The sequence below is a fragment of the Mus caroli genome, chromosome 15, assembly GCF_900094665.2.
Source record: "Mus caroli chromosome 15, CAROLI_EIJ_v1.1, whole genome shotgun sequence".
Lineage (NCBI taxonomy): Eukaryota > Metazoa > Chordata > Mammalia > Rodentia > Muridae > Mus > Mus caroli.
The window spans coordinates 34,312,758-34,332,389 of record NC_034584.1 but is presented as its reverse complement, the minus strand read 5'-3'; the positions used below and the strand labels follow the sequence as shown (position 1 = coordinate 34,332,389).

General features: G+C 38.4%; 1 protein-coding gene across 49 annotated transcripts in view; it reads right to left on the bottom strand.

Annotated features, from left to right (window-relative positions):
- Rims2 (regulating synaptic membrane exocytosis 2) overlaps positions 1-19,632 on the bottom strand; it is a 482,991-nt gene that overhangs the window by 66,389 nt on the left and 396,970 nt on the right. For 28 of the 49 annotated variants that reach the window (XM_029469473.1, XM_029469478.1, XM_029469477.1 and 25 more), the window contains 2 exons: positions 8,705-8,782; positions 2,517-2,758 (listed from right to left, as the gene is read on the bottom strand). The exons of 8 other annotated variants lie outside the window; for them this stretch is intronic. In XM_029469473.1, coding sequence (XP_029325333.1) covers positions 2,517-2,758; positions 8,705-8,782 — 320 coding nt within the window. The remainder of the gene's footprint in view (positions 1-2,516; positions 2,759-8,704; positions 8,783-19,632) is intronic. 13 more of the 49 variants (XM_029469498.1, XM_021184232.2, XM_021184233.2 and 10 more) reach the window with 1 other exon arrangement.

Genomic DNA, 19,632 nt, shown 5'->3' with positions numbered 1-19,632 from the left:
CACACACACACACTCACAAAACCACACTCTCACACATACGATTATGTGTGCAGTAGCTATGAACATTACAGATTTTCTTAGTGTTTCTGAGTTGAACACAGATGATCTAAATTCTGCTGTTACTAGGTCAAAACTACTAAGTTGGTGCTTAGGAATAATTGCCAATTTTAAACATGATTAAAATTTTTACAATATAGTACTTCTGAATAATTAATGGAAACAATGACAAAGAGGCCTTATGTTCTAAGCTCTAATACATAGAAAAAGTCTACATAACAGTAAACATTTAAAAAATTTAGGTTCACCAACATCACAGTGTTTGTAAAGATAAAACTCTATGACTATACATAGAAAGCATGTCTCCTCTCTGCAACCTCCTCCCTGAATCCTACCTTAAAACTCAGCCCTCTAAAGAGCATTGTCTCAGCTTACTGCTCTTATCTATAGTGATCTTCTCACATGATTTCAGGCGCTAACTTTGTTGCTGAACTTTGTAACTCTCATATTTCTGTGAAGAAGTAGACGGGTTTAGTTGACAAGTTTGGGATATCTGCATTGGGGGTTCCCACAGATATCAGTTCAAGGTTCTGAGTCAGGCTCACTCCTCTTTGTCCCTCCCCACACACTTCTCTTCTGCCTACAATATGTGTCAAGAGCATGGTGATCTACCGACGGATGCATATCTGGGGGAAGCTTTGAGCCACCTCTTTATTTCCTCACTTCTACAGTGGTCAGTGCGTGAGTGTTCACCACCGACACAGACTCTGGGAGCAACATATGAACAAATGACTTTTGCTTGTCTTTGTGCTTGATGTATCTGATATGTAAGTGCTCAATATTTGCTGAAAATTTCATTAAGTGAAATTTATTATATAGATTAATACCAGATATTATCTAAGTTTTAGTCTTATTTTTCACTTTAATAAAAAAAGTAGTTTTTTTGTTTTTTGTTTTTTACTGACACAAAATTTCATGTTAATTGAATGTAATTGCTTACTGTTTCCACTGAGTTAAACACCATGGCATCTTCATCCTGTAATGTCTTTTCTCAAGCCTGGGTGGAATGCCCAGCACACTGTGCCCTGGTTTTCTGCAGTACAAGGACTGCTTTGCTTCTGTCCTAATGCATCTCAATAGCCAGAGACCTGCTTTTCTTCACCAATTTTTTTTTTGTGCATTTCTAATTCTTTTTAAAAACATAGACTATTTTAGATAAATTTCAGATTTACAGATGTTTGCACATTTTCAATAAGGAACTGCAATACAGTTTTAATTGCTAGAAAGTACAAAGACATCTGTCAATCAAAATCCCACCATCAGTTATGCCAAGACAACATTTAATTTTGTGTAAATATTAGGTAATTCTGAAATAATTTAATGGTAATATGTGCATCTGTGAACTAAAATTATGTTTCTATATAAACATTAGAAATAGCATTTTAAAACACCAAAGAAAAATTTCAATAACAAAATCTACATCAATACAGAGTGTCGAAACCAGAATTTAACAAATATTATCAAATAGCTAATTCAATATGGTTTGAAAAGTATGATTTGCAAAACCAAGATGAGCCGGGTCCTTGAGTAATACAAACTTAAATTATTTTGTGTTGTAGATATATACTCTGACTTCCAATAAAAGCCCCTAGTTTTCAAACAGAAATTAGATTTAATCCAGTTGCCTATAATTTATTTTGCTATAAAAGAACACCATATTACATGCCTTTGTTTGTAGAAGATATGCTATTATTTTCAAGATACCAGGGTTTTAATGTTTAATTAGCAACATCTATTTGAAAAAAAGACATTGCTTTGACTCACAAATTTCTTAATTGCTAACAGTGGCTTTCCTGAGTAGGAGTTTTGTATATAATTTATTTTTGTCGATGTAATTAGAAACCGAATTTTAAAGTAGCAAAGCCTCAAATATCTTCACTGTCAGCAGAAAAAAACCCTTTCGGTCCCAGCCGCTGAAGAACACTGGTGTTTGAAGATTTCTGGAGGAAATGAAGACTTAGTGAGGAAATTGATAGTACTGGTGAATGTTGCTTACAAGCTGAAAAGAAAGTTAGGTCGTCAGCAATAAACACAAAATATGAGGTGTCATCTCCATTGCAAATTGCTGGGGATGAAAATTAATGTGGTAAGCTTCACAGTGAGGGACCTAGGAGAAAGCGAGAGCCCACAGATCGAAGCTGCGTCCCAGGCATCAGAGGTAGCCATTAATGGCAGGGCCTCTCCCCTGGGGAGCAAAGACACATTTCCAACAGTGGCCAAAGTTCACTTTGAAGCAGGCTGTTTGATCACTGGAAAAAGAAAAATCACTGTTTCATTTCATTTCATCGCTGGAAAAAAAAATCACTTTCATTTTAAAGGGATGAACTAGTCTAAAACTGTCCTTTTCCTCTTGACGATGTCAGCATCCACACACTACTGTGATAAAATGACATGAAAACAAAATGCGTATTGTAGCAACAACTCAAATAAGAAGTCAAGAGTAACATAAAAATTCCTACCGGTTTGGCTGAGTTGAGAGGCACTGCGACTTTTCCGTGAGAGACCAACAATAGCTACCATTTTGGCCCCAATGCTAGATCGCCGCTTCTTGCCACTGGTACCCAGGGCGCCCACTGCAGTGTCGGACTGGCTGCCGTCATTCTTCTCCAGTGAGCACATGTCTCCACTGATGCTGGTGCTTTTGGTCAAGTTCTTCCCCGACACGCCCATCTGTCTGTTTTGCATTTTGGATGTAAAGACACTGTCAGCCGGTGGATCATTATAAATGAAGATGAGAGTGGCAAGGGAAAAGACAGAAGAGGTATTTTAGATGAAGCATCAGGAATACAACGATCAAATTTTATCATTTTTGGAATGCACTTTTAGGATTTAAAGTTTTTCAAGTAGTATAATCTCAAATATGTTTTATTCACTATCCAAACAACTATAACACATAAGGCATCTATCCAAACAGCAGACTTGCCAGGCATTGTGGTGCCCACTTTTAGTCCTAGCACCCTGGAGGTAGGACGCTTTAAGGTATTTAATAACGGTTAATTTTCTAAGAGGGCTATTTTTATTAGTTTTAAGCATTAAAAACAATTGTTTCTCTTTACTTAATTTGAAGATGGCCTTAAACTGAAGATGGCCTCTGGAGCTTCCCAGATCCTGGGCAGTGGTAGGCGGCAGAGTGGGGCTGAAACTTCTGCGCATGCTCCCCAGCTGCTCCTTGTAAACCTGGGGCTGTGTGAAGGACTCAACTGGGAAACTTGGGTAGGTGTCATCATTTTGGTTTGCCATTGGAATCATCGTTTGTGCTTTACTTTGGCCCTGATAATGAGTGGATGGGACTGTTCAGCACATGAATAATAAAAGAAAGAAATAAAAACCTAATAGACAAAAAATATCTCTAAGTATTTAAAAGGAAAAAGGCCAACGTGAAAATTTAAAACTACATTGAACTACGTAATCCCTCATATGAATTCTAATGAGAAAGGAGGCAGGGAGAAAAATCGGTGTTTCTATATTTACAGTACCTCACACTAACAATTTTAAATTTGTTCTCTTAATAAATAAGAGAAAATAGAGTGAAGTTCTGTGGGAGCCTGTTACACAGTTGAATCCCAGCTGTGCTGCAACCTCTGGGACACATTATAAAGAAGGATTCTTTCTACTCTGAGCTTTAGGTTTATCATTTACAAAACAATATTTATTTTACATAGTTTGTAAGAAAAAGCTGATAAATGAAAATTATAATATTTGGGAATAAGGAGAGGGTAAAGCCCTCCAAAATGTATTATCAATAGTAGTAATGAAATTTATATTGTGAATGAAGAATACAGAAGGATTAAAATGTCTCAATGGTTTTATTACAGACCGTTCAGTGCTGGAAAAGTCCATAGCACTGACTCAGGACACCAAGAGTCTGACCTTTGCCTTTCCTGCCTAACCATGGAACCTTGGCAGAACTGTTTTGATTTTCTGTAACTTAAGTTCCCTTATTTAAAGAGTGAGAAAACACAAGAAGGCTGCAGGCCAATGTCTGGTTTAGAGCAAGAACTATAGAGATTCTGCTTTTCTTCTGAGAGTTGTTACCACCGCTGCCATCATTCAGTAAAGCCCTGTGAAGCCTTCTGAAGTAGAGTGTCTGGACCTATGAAACATCTTTCTCTACAGATAGCTTATGAGCTCAGGGTAATCAGCACAAAGGTTTAACATCTGAGTTTTGGAGCATGCTCCCAGGAGAAAAAGAAAAGCCTCAGAAAGGTGAAAGTTTTGTTAAGAGGAAGATTTTAAGAACAAGTCACATGTCTCAGAGCAACACCAACAGCACTCCAGTTGCATAGGGGTGTGCAGTGGTATGCACACCTTACTAAAGAGCCACGTAATCTACTATGGAAAAAGCAAGTCAGACATACACAATATTTCCTATTACATCTTATGCTTTTTCTTCTTAATTTGCATAATTGGATACAAAGACCATAATCAAAATAAGAAATGAAAATTATTATAATAAAACAGAAATTATTAACACAGTTTGTAGATGAATAGAAAAATACTGTGATGTTACTATGGTTATATAGACAGGTGTACTCTCTTTAACATAACTTTGGATGTCTACGGTTGGGAGTGAATGGACAGTTTTATGAAATGAGTGTGTTTTTTTCCCATACTAACCCCAGGGCTGAGAGGATGCGCACTTCCATCCACTCTCACCTGGAGGAGGAGGCTGAGGGGAGGGAGGATTCCTGTCCTTCCCTCACTAGGCATCACCTAAACCAACCAACCAACCGAATGCTTTGTTTGGGAAGTCTTCAGAACTGTCATTGTGATTAGGAAAATAGTCTTGTCGCACTAGAAATTACGCCAGGGGATAAGTTTTAAGGGTCTGAATTGTGATAAATTTCAACACTGCTGGGTACACATCAGCAAGGCGCTCACTTGTTTTCTAGTAGTTTGCTTATTGATGTGGTATTTCTATGTCTGTTTCTTTGCTTTTGAGATAGTGTCTTGGTAATATTTAACCAAGCTGACCTAAGGTGGGCGCTTGTCCTGCCTCTGCCTTCCAAGTGCTGGGATTACACGTATGTATGCACTGTACCTTGCTCAGTGATATACTTCCAAAGAGAAATTTGGCAACATGTATGAAATATTTTTTAAAAGCACACTATTTAGCTTATAAATTTAACTTTTAGGATTTAGGCTAAGGTAAAACTCAACAAGGAGTACAGCTTTAGCTGCAATTATATTTATTACAAAATTAATGACTAAAAAATGCCTAATGGGAACAAAGAAATACAAAGGGATAATCTATTAATGTCTAGCCCATCAATAACAAAAAAATACTTTTAAAGTGTATATGTTAATAAATATTTATTAACATAAATATATGCTTGCGGGGAGATGGGAGGCAGATATTTGTAGCTTCCTTTTGCTGGCATACATATTATATAGGGATATACTGTACTATAGAGGACACAGCAAATTTAAGCCCTGGAAGGTGGTGTCAATTAGGGTTGTCTAGATTAGCTTGGTCTGGGGTAGGTCTATGGGGATTGTCCTGATTACAGTAAGTTATGTGGAAGGAATCTTTCTAAAATGGTACATGGTCTGTGTCTGGGTTCTTGACTATGTAGAAAGGAGAGCATAAGCTGGGTACAACACACATGAACCCAGTCTCTCTCCCTCTCTGCTCGTCTTGCCCAGCTGCTGGGGTCCTTCCTCTTGATATCTTCACTATGAGGACGACCTCTCTCTGAGCTGCTTTTGTCAGGATAGTTTGATTACAGCAACGGCAAATGAACACGGGAGCAGTGAAACCAGTCAATTAGGAAAGTCTGGGAGCATGTGCTGATGATCCAATGAGGTACACAATACAAATAATCAGAGTCTAAGATAAACAGAATTATATGGCAAAATATTCATGCACATGAAAATATAGAAAACATCTATATATGAACATAGATACCATTGTATTAAAAGTAGCTTCAACCTTTTTCAAAGCAGTATTTTTTAATGTCCATTTTTTTCTATTTTTTTCAGAATAAACAAAAAGAATCAGCAGTAACAACAATAGAATAGAATAGAATAGGATAGAACAGAACAGAACAGAATAGAATAAGTTAGGAGAGGCATAAGGAAAGAGCAAGCAGGGACCAACAGTAAATTTTCTTTACCTAAGTGCAAAGGCAGTGAACCTCTGCTCATTCCCTGAGTTAACGACTATGGCTTTCCAGCCATTCCTGTGCTGTTATTAAACTGAAATGATTAATTGCAGGGTCCTCAGTTCCAGACAAAGTTTCCATATTTTTAAATATGACTTTTGTTTTTCCTAAGTTTTGGTTTTAGAAAATACCAACTTTACATATTTTGTGGTTTTAAGGTATGGGATATAAAATTGTCAATAGAAATGATCAGTTTTACAATGAAATTATAGTTGTTAAGATGCATTAGGAAACAAAATTAAAAATCTAGTATTATTGGAGGAAAGTAATATGTCTTCCCCACAAAGTATTTGTAAATATTGTCCAAAGAAATCCATACATATAAAGACTTATGAGCACATTAAATCAAATATATCAATTGATAAGTTTAAAGACTACAGCTAAGGGGCTTAGTCTCAGGATTACCATTTAACAGCACTGCAAATAAGAAGTCTTCACAGGAGAACAAATGTTTTATCATGTGTACCTCTGAGAAGTGAGGAGAAACGTAAAGACTTAGTGAGTAGTGTATTTTACGGAAGGCCCAGCAGCAGAAACTGTGGAGTGTAGAAAGGGCAGCTGGGCAAAGACACACAGTGAACAAAATGCAAGCGGGTCTAGCTAACCTCCTGGGCATTATCAGCTGGCAAGGCACAGCTTGATTATAGGTTTATATGTATAGGTATATGTGTGTGTGTGTGTGTGTTTGTGTGTATAAAAATAAAAGAATACAAGAGGAAAGAATTCTTGATTTCAACTCTCAACATGTCCAGAAACCCTGATAAAGTCAAGCATGGAAGAAACTCTCTCTGAAGTATAGAGAAAAATTCTCACAGTAATTCTTTGATTTTAGTTATGATAAAAGCTTAAAGTTTAAGGTTTAATATTATTGGACTGATCACCTCCTTAAAATCTATTTTGTAGCGGGTGTGTGGCTGGCTTTGTGCTCTGCATGGGAGCTGTAGCAGAGAATGCCCTTGTTTTCATGATCCTTCCATTTATGATTCCATGGGGCAAGATATAAATGAATGATCATGTCAACCAGTGGTATGAGATGAGGAAAAATACACATAATATAGACAATGATGATCTAGAAAGTTTAGGTGGAAATTTAGGAAGATTTCTCTGAAGAGGAGATAATTGAGCTGAACCCTGAATAATGGCACCATGAGAACACAGACTACACGGGTTGTTCTACCAGAAGACTTGGGGATCTAGTGCCAGTATTTGATCTCTAAGATCATAAATACCCTTTAAAATGAGACCTTTCTTTGTAAAGGCTAAATCAGTAAAGAATTAGGAATACTCTACAGTCGAACACTTACAATTATTTAAAATTAGTCTGTATGTTAATCTCATATTTTTGAATTTATAAAAATTCAAAATAGAATTTATATTTTGAAAATATAATTTACTTCCTTAAATTATTAGAAAAATATATCCTCTCTACCATGATTGTAAACAGGTATTTAACGAAAATAACATGAACTTGTGATTCATATTAGTTCCTCATGGCTCACCTCCTTTCTTCTTCCTTTCCTTACTATTTTGGCACTGAGGTCATCCTACATTGTCCGGCTTGACTACTTACATGACCCTATGCCATGAAATGAGGTAATCCACTGGTCTCAGACTCCTGAGTCGCTAGACCACCGTTCCTGGGAGTGGTCATGTTTGCCAACTATTTACTTTGGCCATTCTCAGATGACAACTTCCAATATCATCTATTATATTGGATATATTTTCCCAGATGCCATCTGTGTTCTTTCACTAGGTAGGTAGGTAGGTAGGTAGGTAGGTAGGTAGGTAGGTCTATAGACAGATAAGCTACAAAGGACAAATCCTGGGCCAAGAAGGTGGCTCCGTTAGATAAGTGCCTGAGGACCTGAGAACACACATATGAGCTGGACATTGGTAGTGTGAATCTGGGGTTGGTGTCTGGTGGAGACAGGTGGAACCCTGAGCTCATTGGGAAGCTATCCTAGCTGAACTGATGAGAAAGAAACACTGTCTCAAAAAAGAAAAAAGAAAAAAGAAAAAAGAAAAAAGAAAAAAGAAAAAAGAAAAAAGAAAAAAGAAAAAAGAAAAAAAGAAAGAAGAGGAAAGTAGTAGAGAGAAGCACTTGATTTTGGCCTCTGGTCCACACACATATGTGCACAGAAGCATGTACCGACATACAAAACACAAGTATACCACACTCTCACAAAACTACATTTAATATTTTCATATTTGAATAAGAAGTGTCATTGTTCTCATTCATTGTTAACTTAAGGACAAAGTTTATGAGTTAGAATTTTAAAATGTTTTTATTATGACATATCTTATAAGCACTGCATTTTTATATCAGCTAATACTTTATTATCCTTAGAGACATGACTTAATTTTCTCTGTTCTTCCTTGAATAATTGGCCATCAAACATTTCTTATTCAGCTAGTGTCAACTGTAGTTAACATCTTGGTGAGAATTAACCGATTCCTTTAGCTAGTACCTCCCATGCACCTACTTGATGTCAGGTTCCAAGGGAATGAGTGGGGGCTGAACTTGTGTCTGTGTTCCATGGTCCTGCACAAGAGGGCTGAAACTGAAGGGAACAAACAATATTTTGTTTTGTTTTGTTTTCCACTCAAACAGTTTCCTCTAGTCAGCCCATTCGAAGCAAATGTTTATTTCTAACAATCTATGCAGAAGAACATCTTTCTCTAATGTGTATAGAATCCATTTGGGCCTCTGGTAGTTGTGGCTCTGCAGTGAGGAAAAAAAAAAAGGACCAAAGAGTCATTATATAGAGCATGTATTAAGTGACTGAAACACTTAGAGGTTCAGTCTAAGTTTCCTCCAAGAAACACCCAGAGAGAAGACACATAAGACTCAGCACTAAAAGATTTTACTGCTGGGAGACTTGAAAATAAGAGATCAACAAAGCTTTTAATGAACATATGTGTTGAATCATGGATAAGAATGATGATACTCAGGGAAGAGAATATTATAAATAATGACAAAAGCGAGAGAACATGGCACAGTTTAAAGATGAATTACACAGAGCCATAGGAAAGTCCTTGTCTTATAAATGCGTTATGTCTCTAGAGGACAAGGAGTGGGAGTTAGGAAATAATCAACATAGGAACTGACATCATCTCCTGACCGAGAGGTCCTGGAGGAAGCTGGACTCTCAGGTCAAATGCTTAGGGCACTTGCCCAGGCTAAAAAGATGAGTCAGTAAATATTTGAATAGGAAAGCGCACATGAAGACAGGAGTGTGGCTGAAGCAGGCCAGCTAACAGTCTATGCAGGGGATATGCAAAAGGCCCAGGAGACTACTCAATGAACACAGAAGGGGAGGAAGAAGGGACCTGACTAAAGGGAAGAGAAACAGGTTCTCAGAGACTTGAAAAATGCAATAGTGGTAAACTCTACAGAAGGCAAAAGAAGAATATCGTTCATGAAAGTAGTCAAAAGTTGCAAAAATGTCATTTGGAATAACTTTTTAAAAAGGCATACTGAGCTGGTAGCTTTGAAAGTACACTGACTTTGAAGGGGCGTGGGGTGGGGGATGTATTCAACTAGAGATATTTCAATTTCCAAGGAGCTAAGCAAGGACTTTGAAATAAAGAAAGGGGAAGCTATGATGGTAGAGAAGTCTAGAAGACTAAATGCTGCAGAGAATGAGCTAGTCAGTTCCCCATGATATCAAAAAGAGAGAACCATTACTAAAATAAGGATTCCTGCTACTTTGTTAACTTTTAGAAAAAGTTGAAGAACTTTAAGCAAATGAAAAATAAAGTTAAAAAGTGTTATCAAAAGTTACAGCCCCACCTTGGGGATACATCATGACTGCAGACACCAAACCCAATAGAAAGGAACCAATTGAGGCAGTTCCTGGGGAAGTCTGGCCAGCAACTGATCAATCCAGAGGCAGATGCTTAGAGCCAACCATCAGGGTGAACTCAGGCAACCTGGTGGGTGAGCTGGCAGAAGGACTAGAGGAGCAGAGGGGGATTGAAACCCCTTTGGAAGAACAACAGACTGGCCTGACTACCCAGTTCTCCCAGAGACTAGACCACAAACCAAGGAGGGTACCTGGAGGTATCTATGGTTCCAGATATATATGTAGCAGAGGATGGCCTTGCCTGAAGCAATGAGAGGGGAGGCTCTTGGTCCCGGGGGAGGTTTAATGCCCCAGGGTATGGGGATGCTGGAGTGGTGGGGTGGGAGAGTGTGGGTGGGTGGGAGAGCACTCTCATACTGGCAAAAGGAAGGGGGGAGGGCAGATGTGGTATTGGGAGGGTGTCGAGGGGTAACCAGGAAGTGGGATATCATGGGATGGGAGGTTGGTGGAGGGGGAAGTGGGATATCATTTGAGATGTAAATGAATGGAATGATCAATAATAATAAAAGAAAAAAAAAGGAACCAAAAAAGTTACAAGATGGAAAGAGAAGAGAGAATTCAAGCAGAAGTAAGTCCAGGAACTAAGATAGCACTGTACTTTCAATGATTTTAGTTCTGGGTCAGTGGGGAAATGTGAAAAATAAGTTTCTAAGTCTTTCTAGATAGATTTTCTCTTTATTATTGAGTAACTTGTCGAAAAAGAAAAACATTTTAAAAAGATGTGTTTATTTCTTGTATGTGTATGGTTGTTCTGACTACATGCATGGCAGTGTACCACATGCAGACCTGGTGAAAGTCAGAAGGTGGGGCACAACACCCTGCAACTGGAGTTAGCTGTCATGGAGTTACAGCACGGTGGAGCTCAGGGCATCTGCAAGAGCAACTTTTAACCTCCGAGCCCCTTTTCAGCCTCAGGAAAACACTTTTCTGCACATCATGTTATGCTGATACTTCTCTGTTTACCTTCCTTGGGCCACTCATTATTAGCCATCTTACAAAGGATTTGCTTTCACAGGGACCCCAGGGGAGGAGTGGTTAGGGGAAGAAGGACTGAAGGAGCTGAAGGGTTTGCAACCCCATAGGAAGAACAACAGTATCAACCAATAGTATCCCCAGAGCTCCCAGGGACTAAACCACCAACCAAAGAGGAAGCCTGCAGGGACCCATGGCTCCAGCTACAGATGTAGCAGAGGATGCCTTATCTGGCATCAATGAGAGGGGAAGCCCTTGGTCCTGTGAAGGCTTGATGAACCAGAATACAGGAACGCTAGGGCTGTGAGGGGGGAGTAGGTGGGTGGGTGGGTGAGCCCCCTCACAGAAGCAAGGGGGACGGGGGATGATGGGATAGGAGGTTTACAGAGGGGAAACTGTGAAGAGGGATAACATTTGAAATGTAAATAAATAAAATAACCAGTTTTTTTTTTAAAGGATTTGCTCTCAATTGCTCTCAATTTAACTCAGTTCTTTATCTGTATTTAGTTCTGAAGAAAACATAGTTCATTTATTTTAAAAGATACTCATATATTTTTATACTAGGTTTGATCCTTATTATTCATTATGTCTCAGGCCAATAAAACTAACTATATATATATATATATATATATATATATATATATGACATTCTATAACAAAATATTAGAGATATATTCATTTACCTATAACTTTGAGTGTCAATTTAAAATTTACTATTTTTACTATTAAAGGACCACTAATTGTTAACATTTTGTAAAAAGAAACTGTGTTGTATTTTATTAAATAGGGACACTAAAGTAAAAATCACACTGAAGAAAATTTCCAATTACTTTAATTTATATGAACATTTTGCCTGAATTTATGCATGTGTTCCATATGTGCCCACTGCCTGCAGAGGTGAGAAGAGGGCATTGGATCCTATGGAAGTGGAGTTATCAGTGGTTGTGAGTGGTCAAAAGGGTTCAGGGAGACAGACTCAGGCCTTTGGCAGGAGCAGCAAGCATTAGTACCTGCTGAGCCAACTCTTCAGTACCATAAGGAAATCACAACAACCACAACACAACACATCACATCTTGCCTGGAAAAGTCATCTAGTCACAAAGCGGAACCCCGGTTCATGAGAGCAGCCGACAGGGCACCAACACAGACAGCACCAGTAGAAAAGGACACATGTTGTTCTGTCCTGACTCCCCAGGCATGTCTAAGGACACATGACCCTTCAGATTCAAGTACAACCAGTCCCCTACATACCACACACACTAAAATAAATTAAAAAATAAAAGCAATTCTGAAAACTAATTTTAACATGAAATCATTCTTTGGATATAAATTTATCTACATAAAACTACAAACTGTTGTTTTTATACAGTAGAAAATGTTGAAGTAAACACATGTTGAGAAGATAAGTAATATCTCAGGCTATTATATTAAATCAGTTAGAGTCATACTTTGAAGAACAATATGTATCATAATTAACCTTTAAACCTTTATTATAAATGAAATTAAAATAAGTCATTATTTTTTTCAGAAAATAAGAACATGCTTTAAAGTTACATACCTTGGCTGGAGTCTGCTCACTACCTCTAAATCTCACATCTACCTTCCAAACGACCATGGGGAAGTCTGCTACATCTCCTGAGGCCCAAAGATGGAAACTGAACACAACTCCCTTAAGCTTACTCTACATTTTTCTTAAGAACAAATATTTACTGCTCATAGCTATTAGTTTATCCTTGCAGAGTGGCTTTAGTGAAGTTGTCTGTTGCCTTTAACATTTCTGAGCATTTACTAAACAAGTCAGGGAAAATGATTTGTAGGGTAGAGGCACCATGGAATTCCTGCTGCTCCCTCAGATGCCTGGGTTTAGTAGCTCCATACCACATCTGCCAGATCAGCTTCAGTGAGCTTTGCTGCACTGATTCAGAAAACTTTCATCAGAAAAGGATGGATCGCTGTCTATCCTCTTTGGTGAATACAAGACTCGAGAACATGGCCTATGGGATTCAGAAATGCTGGCATAGTGGCCTAGAAGGTACTTTCTAAGGCAGCAGAGTTCTCCGCTCATTTGTGTGCTTAGAAAGAAAAGAGGGCTCAAGGTCTCAGCCCCTGCCTCACACTGAGTTGTTCTCTTTACTGTGCATACAGGTTTTTTCTTGTCATTCTTTTTCCTGCCCATTACATAAGCCACTGAAATAATGGGAGTCTTTTTTGCTAAGATAATAATTGTAAATGTTATTGTTTTTCTGAATCTCAGAAAATCGGGAACTTTTGACTGGTAAGCCCAAATGGTCTTGCAAGAGTGGTCCTGATGAAAATTGGCTTGGAATATTGCACATCCTTTAAACTGATCTTATATCTCATGTGGAAAGCACCACTGCATAGGTAGCTTAGAGATCCTCAAAGTCTAATCTTTAGATTCAAATAGATACTGAAGAAGTAAAAGAAAGAGCAAAATAGCTGTATGTAAATGTACTTCTTGTCAAGGAAGAGATGGGGGAATTATCTAAATACATTGTATTCATGTATGAAATAATCAAAATAAATGAAAGAAATAAAAAGCTAGCATTTATTTATGCTATCAAAGTGCTTTACTTACATCTTTAGGTTCTAACAAAATACCTTCATCTTAGCACTATGTCCAGACAATAGCTTCTAACACTGTTAACCATGTATTGAATGTTTGCCCCTTGTTAAACATTGTTCTCCTGCCTTATTTGACCAACATACAAACTAGAACTCTGATTACTGGATAACAATTAGAGCCAACAACTAAAAACCAACTTCTAGAACAACCCTTGGAAGCAACTAGAAGCTCCTGAGAGTAAGCAGGAAGATGAACATTTCTCAAGGCTAGCCTCGGCTACAGAGAAAGACCTTGTTACCTGAGCTACAGTGTGAGATCTGGTTTTCAAGCAAGCAAACAAACAAACAAACACACAAACACAGAAACAAAATAATCCTGTGAAGCAATAAAGCATGTTGAGAGAGTTTCCTGGTTGAGACACCAATCCTGAAGTAGAGCCATCACACTCAGTCAGTGGCTCCTAGACCTATGTCCATGTGTCAGTTTCTGACCTTTCCAAATACTGTTTCTTCATTATGAAAATAGGGATAATTGACTGCCTAAAAGAATGTGAAATGAAAACTTGAGAATAAGTGAGATACTTAGCACACTGTTTAGCCAGAGGCAAGCACTTAGAACACACACAATGACATTTGTAAAGATTTACTCTGATGACATTTTATAAAGTGCCTTAATTTTGCCTTTGGGTTCAAATAGCAGCAATAACAATATTTTTGCTAAACATTGTTGTAAGCCGTTGTTATATAATAATTTAACATTTTTCAATAATCTAAAGTTTGAATTATTTTTTTCAACACCTAAATATAGAACAAAGAGTCATAAGAGTTGGGAGGGGGGCTGGCAAGATGGCTCAGCGGGGAAGGGGAAGAGCACTGACTGCTCTACCAAAGGTCCTGAGTTCGAATCCCAGCACCCACATGGTGGCTCACAACCAGCCGTAATGAGACCTGACACCCTCTTCTGGTGCGTCTGAAGATAACTACAGTGTACTTATGTATAATAATAAATAAAATCTAAAAAAAAGAGAGTTGGGAGGGGGACAACAAAATGGCTCAGCAGGAAACATGCATTCACACACACACAGAGAGAGAGAGAGAGAGAGAGAGAGAGAGAGAGAGAGAGAGAGTTAATTTATTAATAAGTGTAAACATTTTTGAGAAATTCCAAACTTCAGGCACATGTTACGATCAGGCTTCTAAGAAACAAACAACATAGTCAGTCTGTGTGCCTGTCTTGCAGTGAGTTTTACTTTTTAAAAGTATTGTACATTCAGTGACATTTCCAAGTGTCTAGACATAAACTTAATGGAGAGAAGATGCATTTCTCATTCTCCCTGCAACAGTAACTCAGAGGGGGCACAGGTTATGGTCCTTCGGGTGGCTGCTGAGAACAACTGCAGATGCACGGGATGGGATTCAGCCTGCCCAGGCTGCTCAGTCTCCCTGAGAGCGAGGCTGCTGCTCTCACCTCACTGTCTCCACTCTGCTCTCCAGTTGCTTACCACTCATCCTTTGACCTAACTCCTTGGCGCTCACTTCTTGTTTTCCTGTTTAATAATGACACATGTGCATGGATAGTGAGCTAAAATGTTCGTTACCTTTAGTGGGTAAACAGACAAGCAACAGTGCTGATTGCTGTCCTTGGTTGTCAGCTCCTTTGACTACAGGTAGGACAGATTTGCTCCTCTTAGGCAAAGCTCTGAGGAGTAACTACAGAAACTTGCAGTTCCCCAAGGCAGGTTAGCAGGAAGCCACACACTAAATTTTACCCTTAAATTACAAATATTGTCCAACTGGAAGAACACAGGAGATACACAGTGCATTTCCAGATGGATTCTCAAATTCTATTACTCACCAGAGTGACTGGCTCCTAAAGAATACAGTACATAGCTGTAGCCCCAGGCATCCTAGGATGGATACCCCTGGAAGAAGAGCTAGATATTTGCATCTTGAATTATCTCATCTGATATCATTGCAAGTGGCGTAAATATCCCACTTAAGGAATTCTATATCAGTTAATGGAAACTGACCTTGTTAAAGTGTCTTACTTGGCTATTTTGCCTTTGTATAGTTTAGACAAGATTTTATGGCTAATTTTTTGTCTACCAAACATACATAAAATATTAACTAAACTTTAACAAACAAGCAATCATAACAAACAAACAAAACAAAAACAAAAGAACAAAAGCCAAAGCTAGTGTCTACAGTTTCCTCAGGTCTTCTTAGCTTCTCTGTGTATATACTAAAGAATGAGCCTGGAGAAAGTATTTTTTTTCTCTCATGTGTGGATAAAACTACATATCTAAAGTTACTTTCACACTTGCTATTTCTAAATTTTAAGAAGAACATAATACTATATTAGTCTAGCAGGTACTATGGTTATATATATAGTTTTACTTTGATTATTAATTTCACATAAGAAAATCAAGTGGGATTTTGTAATTTGTAAATAATACCTTGAGACAATATTTCAATTTTCAACTCAAGCATATCAGCCCACAGTTGTCATTGGGGTTAAGTCTTTTTTAAAATAAAAGTCTAAAAATTATTAGATATTATACATTGCCTTAGTTATAGTTTCCATTGCTGAAAATAGACACCATGACCAATGCAACTCCTATAAAAGACATCATTTAATTATGGCTGTCTTATAAGTTTAGAGGTTCAGTCCATTATCATCATGGCAGGAAGCATGGCAGTGTCCAGGCAGTCATGGTGCTGGAGATGAGATGGAACTAAGAATTCTATATCTTGATCAGAAAAAAGGCATTCACAAGACTGGATCTCACAAACCTTCAAAGTCTACCCTTATAGTGATGCACCTCTTCCAACAAGGCCACCCCTCCTAATAGTGCCATTTCCCAGGAGCCAAGCATATTCAAACCATCACATTCCACTCCCTGGCCTCTGTTGGCTTGTTCAAACGCATGAGTCTAAGGGGGCCTTAACTAGTCACAACATAGTCCAACTTCAGAAATCCCTATGGTCTACCATAGTCTTAACAATATTTAAAAGTCCAAAGTTAATGCAATCTCTTAATTGTAATTTTCTATAAAAGCAAAAGCAAAAGCAGATCACATATGATCAATATCAAAAGATACATGCTCTCATTCTAAAACATCACAGTGAGGAAATACTGGACCAAAGCAAGCTAAGATCCGCCTGGCAAACTCAAAACTCTGCATCTCCATGTCTGATGTCCAACTCTTTTCAGCATTGTTGACTGCAACACATTTTTTTTCTCTTGGGATGGTTCCATTCCCTATTACCAGGTTTTCTTGTCAGGTATCCCATTGTTCTGGCATTTTGAACATCTTGGCATCTCCAAGGCAACTTCAACTTTACAGCCTCGTATTTCAATGTCTGGGATCCATTCATGGTCTTCTGGGATTCTCCAAATGGCTTGTGTTACATCTCCAATTCTACCCTCTGTAGCATTCTAGGGCCTGGTTGACTCCATTCCATGGCTGTTGCTGTTCTTGGTGATCATTGCATGGTACTAGCATCTGGAACACTCTCGGATTTTCTACTTAATCTAGGGTTCACCAATAGCCTTCCACAGTTCCCTTTATGATGCCAAGCTTCAACTTCTTTGCATGACCCCTTCAGTTCTGGGCTGTCAACTGCAACTGAAGCTGCACCTTCAGGCAATGGCCTTCTCTGACCTCTCATCGTGTCAAGCCTGTTGTCCCCTTTATGTCATCAAAAGTAGTACCAACTGGGTGACTCTTACATATTACCAAGTCTAGCTGCAGCACAAGGTATAACCTTGGCTATCTCTGGAACACAGCTTCTCTGTGTTCTCCAAAAACATGTCCCAGAAGATTTCAACTCAGTGATGTTGTTCTCTTCTTAATAACTGCTGATTTCTTAGCTCCAGCTAACTGGCATCAATTGTTCCAGTAGTCCCTTAAAGCCACATGGCCAAAGCTGCCAAGTTCTGCTGCTTGCTGGAACTGGAATATGGTGCCCCTTGTTCTATTACATTATCATCACCTCTTTCTGTTTTCCAACTCCTTCACTGCCTAAGCTTGGCTGTCCTGGAACTTGCTCTGTAGATTGACCTTAAACTCAGAAATCTGTATGGCTCTGTTTCCTGAGTGCTGGGATTAAAGGTGTGCACCACCACTCCTGGACTTAAGCTTTTCTTCACCCAGAACTTGCTCCAGGACTGGTCTTGAACTCACAGATTACATGCCTTTGTTTCCTGGGATTAAAGATATGCACCATCATGCCAGGGCCACTATTCCTCAAGATCTGAATCAAAAGTCTGTTGTTGTAAGCCTTAAGATCTGGATCACAAGTGAGCCCTCAATTTCTGCATTATAGTTCATTCCAGAATAAAGTTCCAAAGAAAAACAAACCAGGTAATAACATAACATGGCATACCTATTCCTTGTTCAACTGCAAACACAAACAATAAACTTAGCTGGGTGGGATTTTGCCCTGAGATCACCGCTGTCTTCATCTGTTTATCTCCTTGAGCACAAGATTCAGCTCTATTTCACTTCCTAGTGCCCCTTTATTACTTGAACCAAACATTTTTAATTTTTCCTTTCTAATCTTAGTATGCTTGATCAAAATGCTCTTCATGAGAGTTAACCAGAGGGTTAATGGTAGTGATGGGCTTTTCTGAGATTTCCTTTGTCAATGCAATTAATCTAATTCTCTTCATCTTAGATTTGGCCTGGGGTACACTCTTCAAACAATGGGAAAAAGAGCCACATTCTTCACCAGAAAAAGACTATCTAGGTCACATATTAATATTCCTCTCCTCTGAAACCTCTTGAGCCAGGCCCCCAGAGTTCATATTACCCTCAGCACCGATGTCTTCCATATTCCTATTAGAATGGCCTATTAAGCCCCACTTAAAGCATTCCACCATTTTCCAAATCCACAAAAACATGTTCAGGCCTATCACAGCAATATCCTAGTCCCTACCATCTTCTATCTTAGTTAGGGTTTCATTGCTGTGAAGAGACCATGACCAAGACAACTCTTATAAAGGAAAACATTTAATTGTGGCTGGCTTACAGGTTCAGAGGTTCAGTCTATTATCATCATGGCAGGAAGAATGGCAGCATCGATGCAGACATGGTGCTGGAGATGGAGCCAAGAGTTCTACATCTTGATCAGAATATAGTCAGGAGACTGAATCTCACACAGTCGACAGAGCTTCAAAGCTCACCCCCACAGTGATGCACCTCCTTAAACAAGGCCACCCCTCCTAATAGAGCCATTCTCATGAGCCACACATATTCAAACCATCACATATATTTATGCAAATTATAATTTTAAGTGATTAAAAAAAGTTAAACCAAACATGTCCTGTAGGCATATGTACTCTGTCCCCCACAGTAGCAATCATGCTACAGAAAAAATATAAAATGTAGAAAGCAGAGAAAACAATTTCCAGATTTTTCAAAACAAAGGAGCTCATTCCTATGTTCTTACTTTGGTTAACAAGATTGTTTCCAGTAAAACTGAAATTTGATAAGCTAAGAACTTTAGTTATCACAAGAATGAGTTTTGCTAGAGATAAGCCCAAGTCTTCAGCAACCAGGTTTGTTCATCTTAATTACTCCAGTCACAACACTGATGATTTCTATAAATTTAATGGTGATACTTTCCTTTTCTGTGGTCAAATTTATACATTTTATGTATTATACTTAAGTCATATTACAGTAGAAAAGCTGACAATTTTAGATAAAAGAAAAACTCAACAAACAGCTTAAATAATTTGTTGCCCTGTATAAAATTTGATACTCTTCTTTATAAAAAATATATAATTTAAGATCATCAGTCTAATACCAGGGCCTAGCAAACACAGAAGTGGATGATCACAGTCAGCTATTAGATGGATCACACGGCCCCCAATGGAGGAGCTAGAGAAATTACCCAAGGAGCTAAAGGGAACTGCAACCCTATAGGTGGAACAACAATATGAACTAACCAGTACCCCGGAGCTCTTGTCTCTAGCTGCATATGTA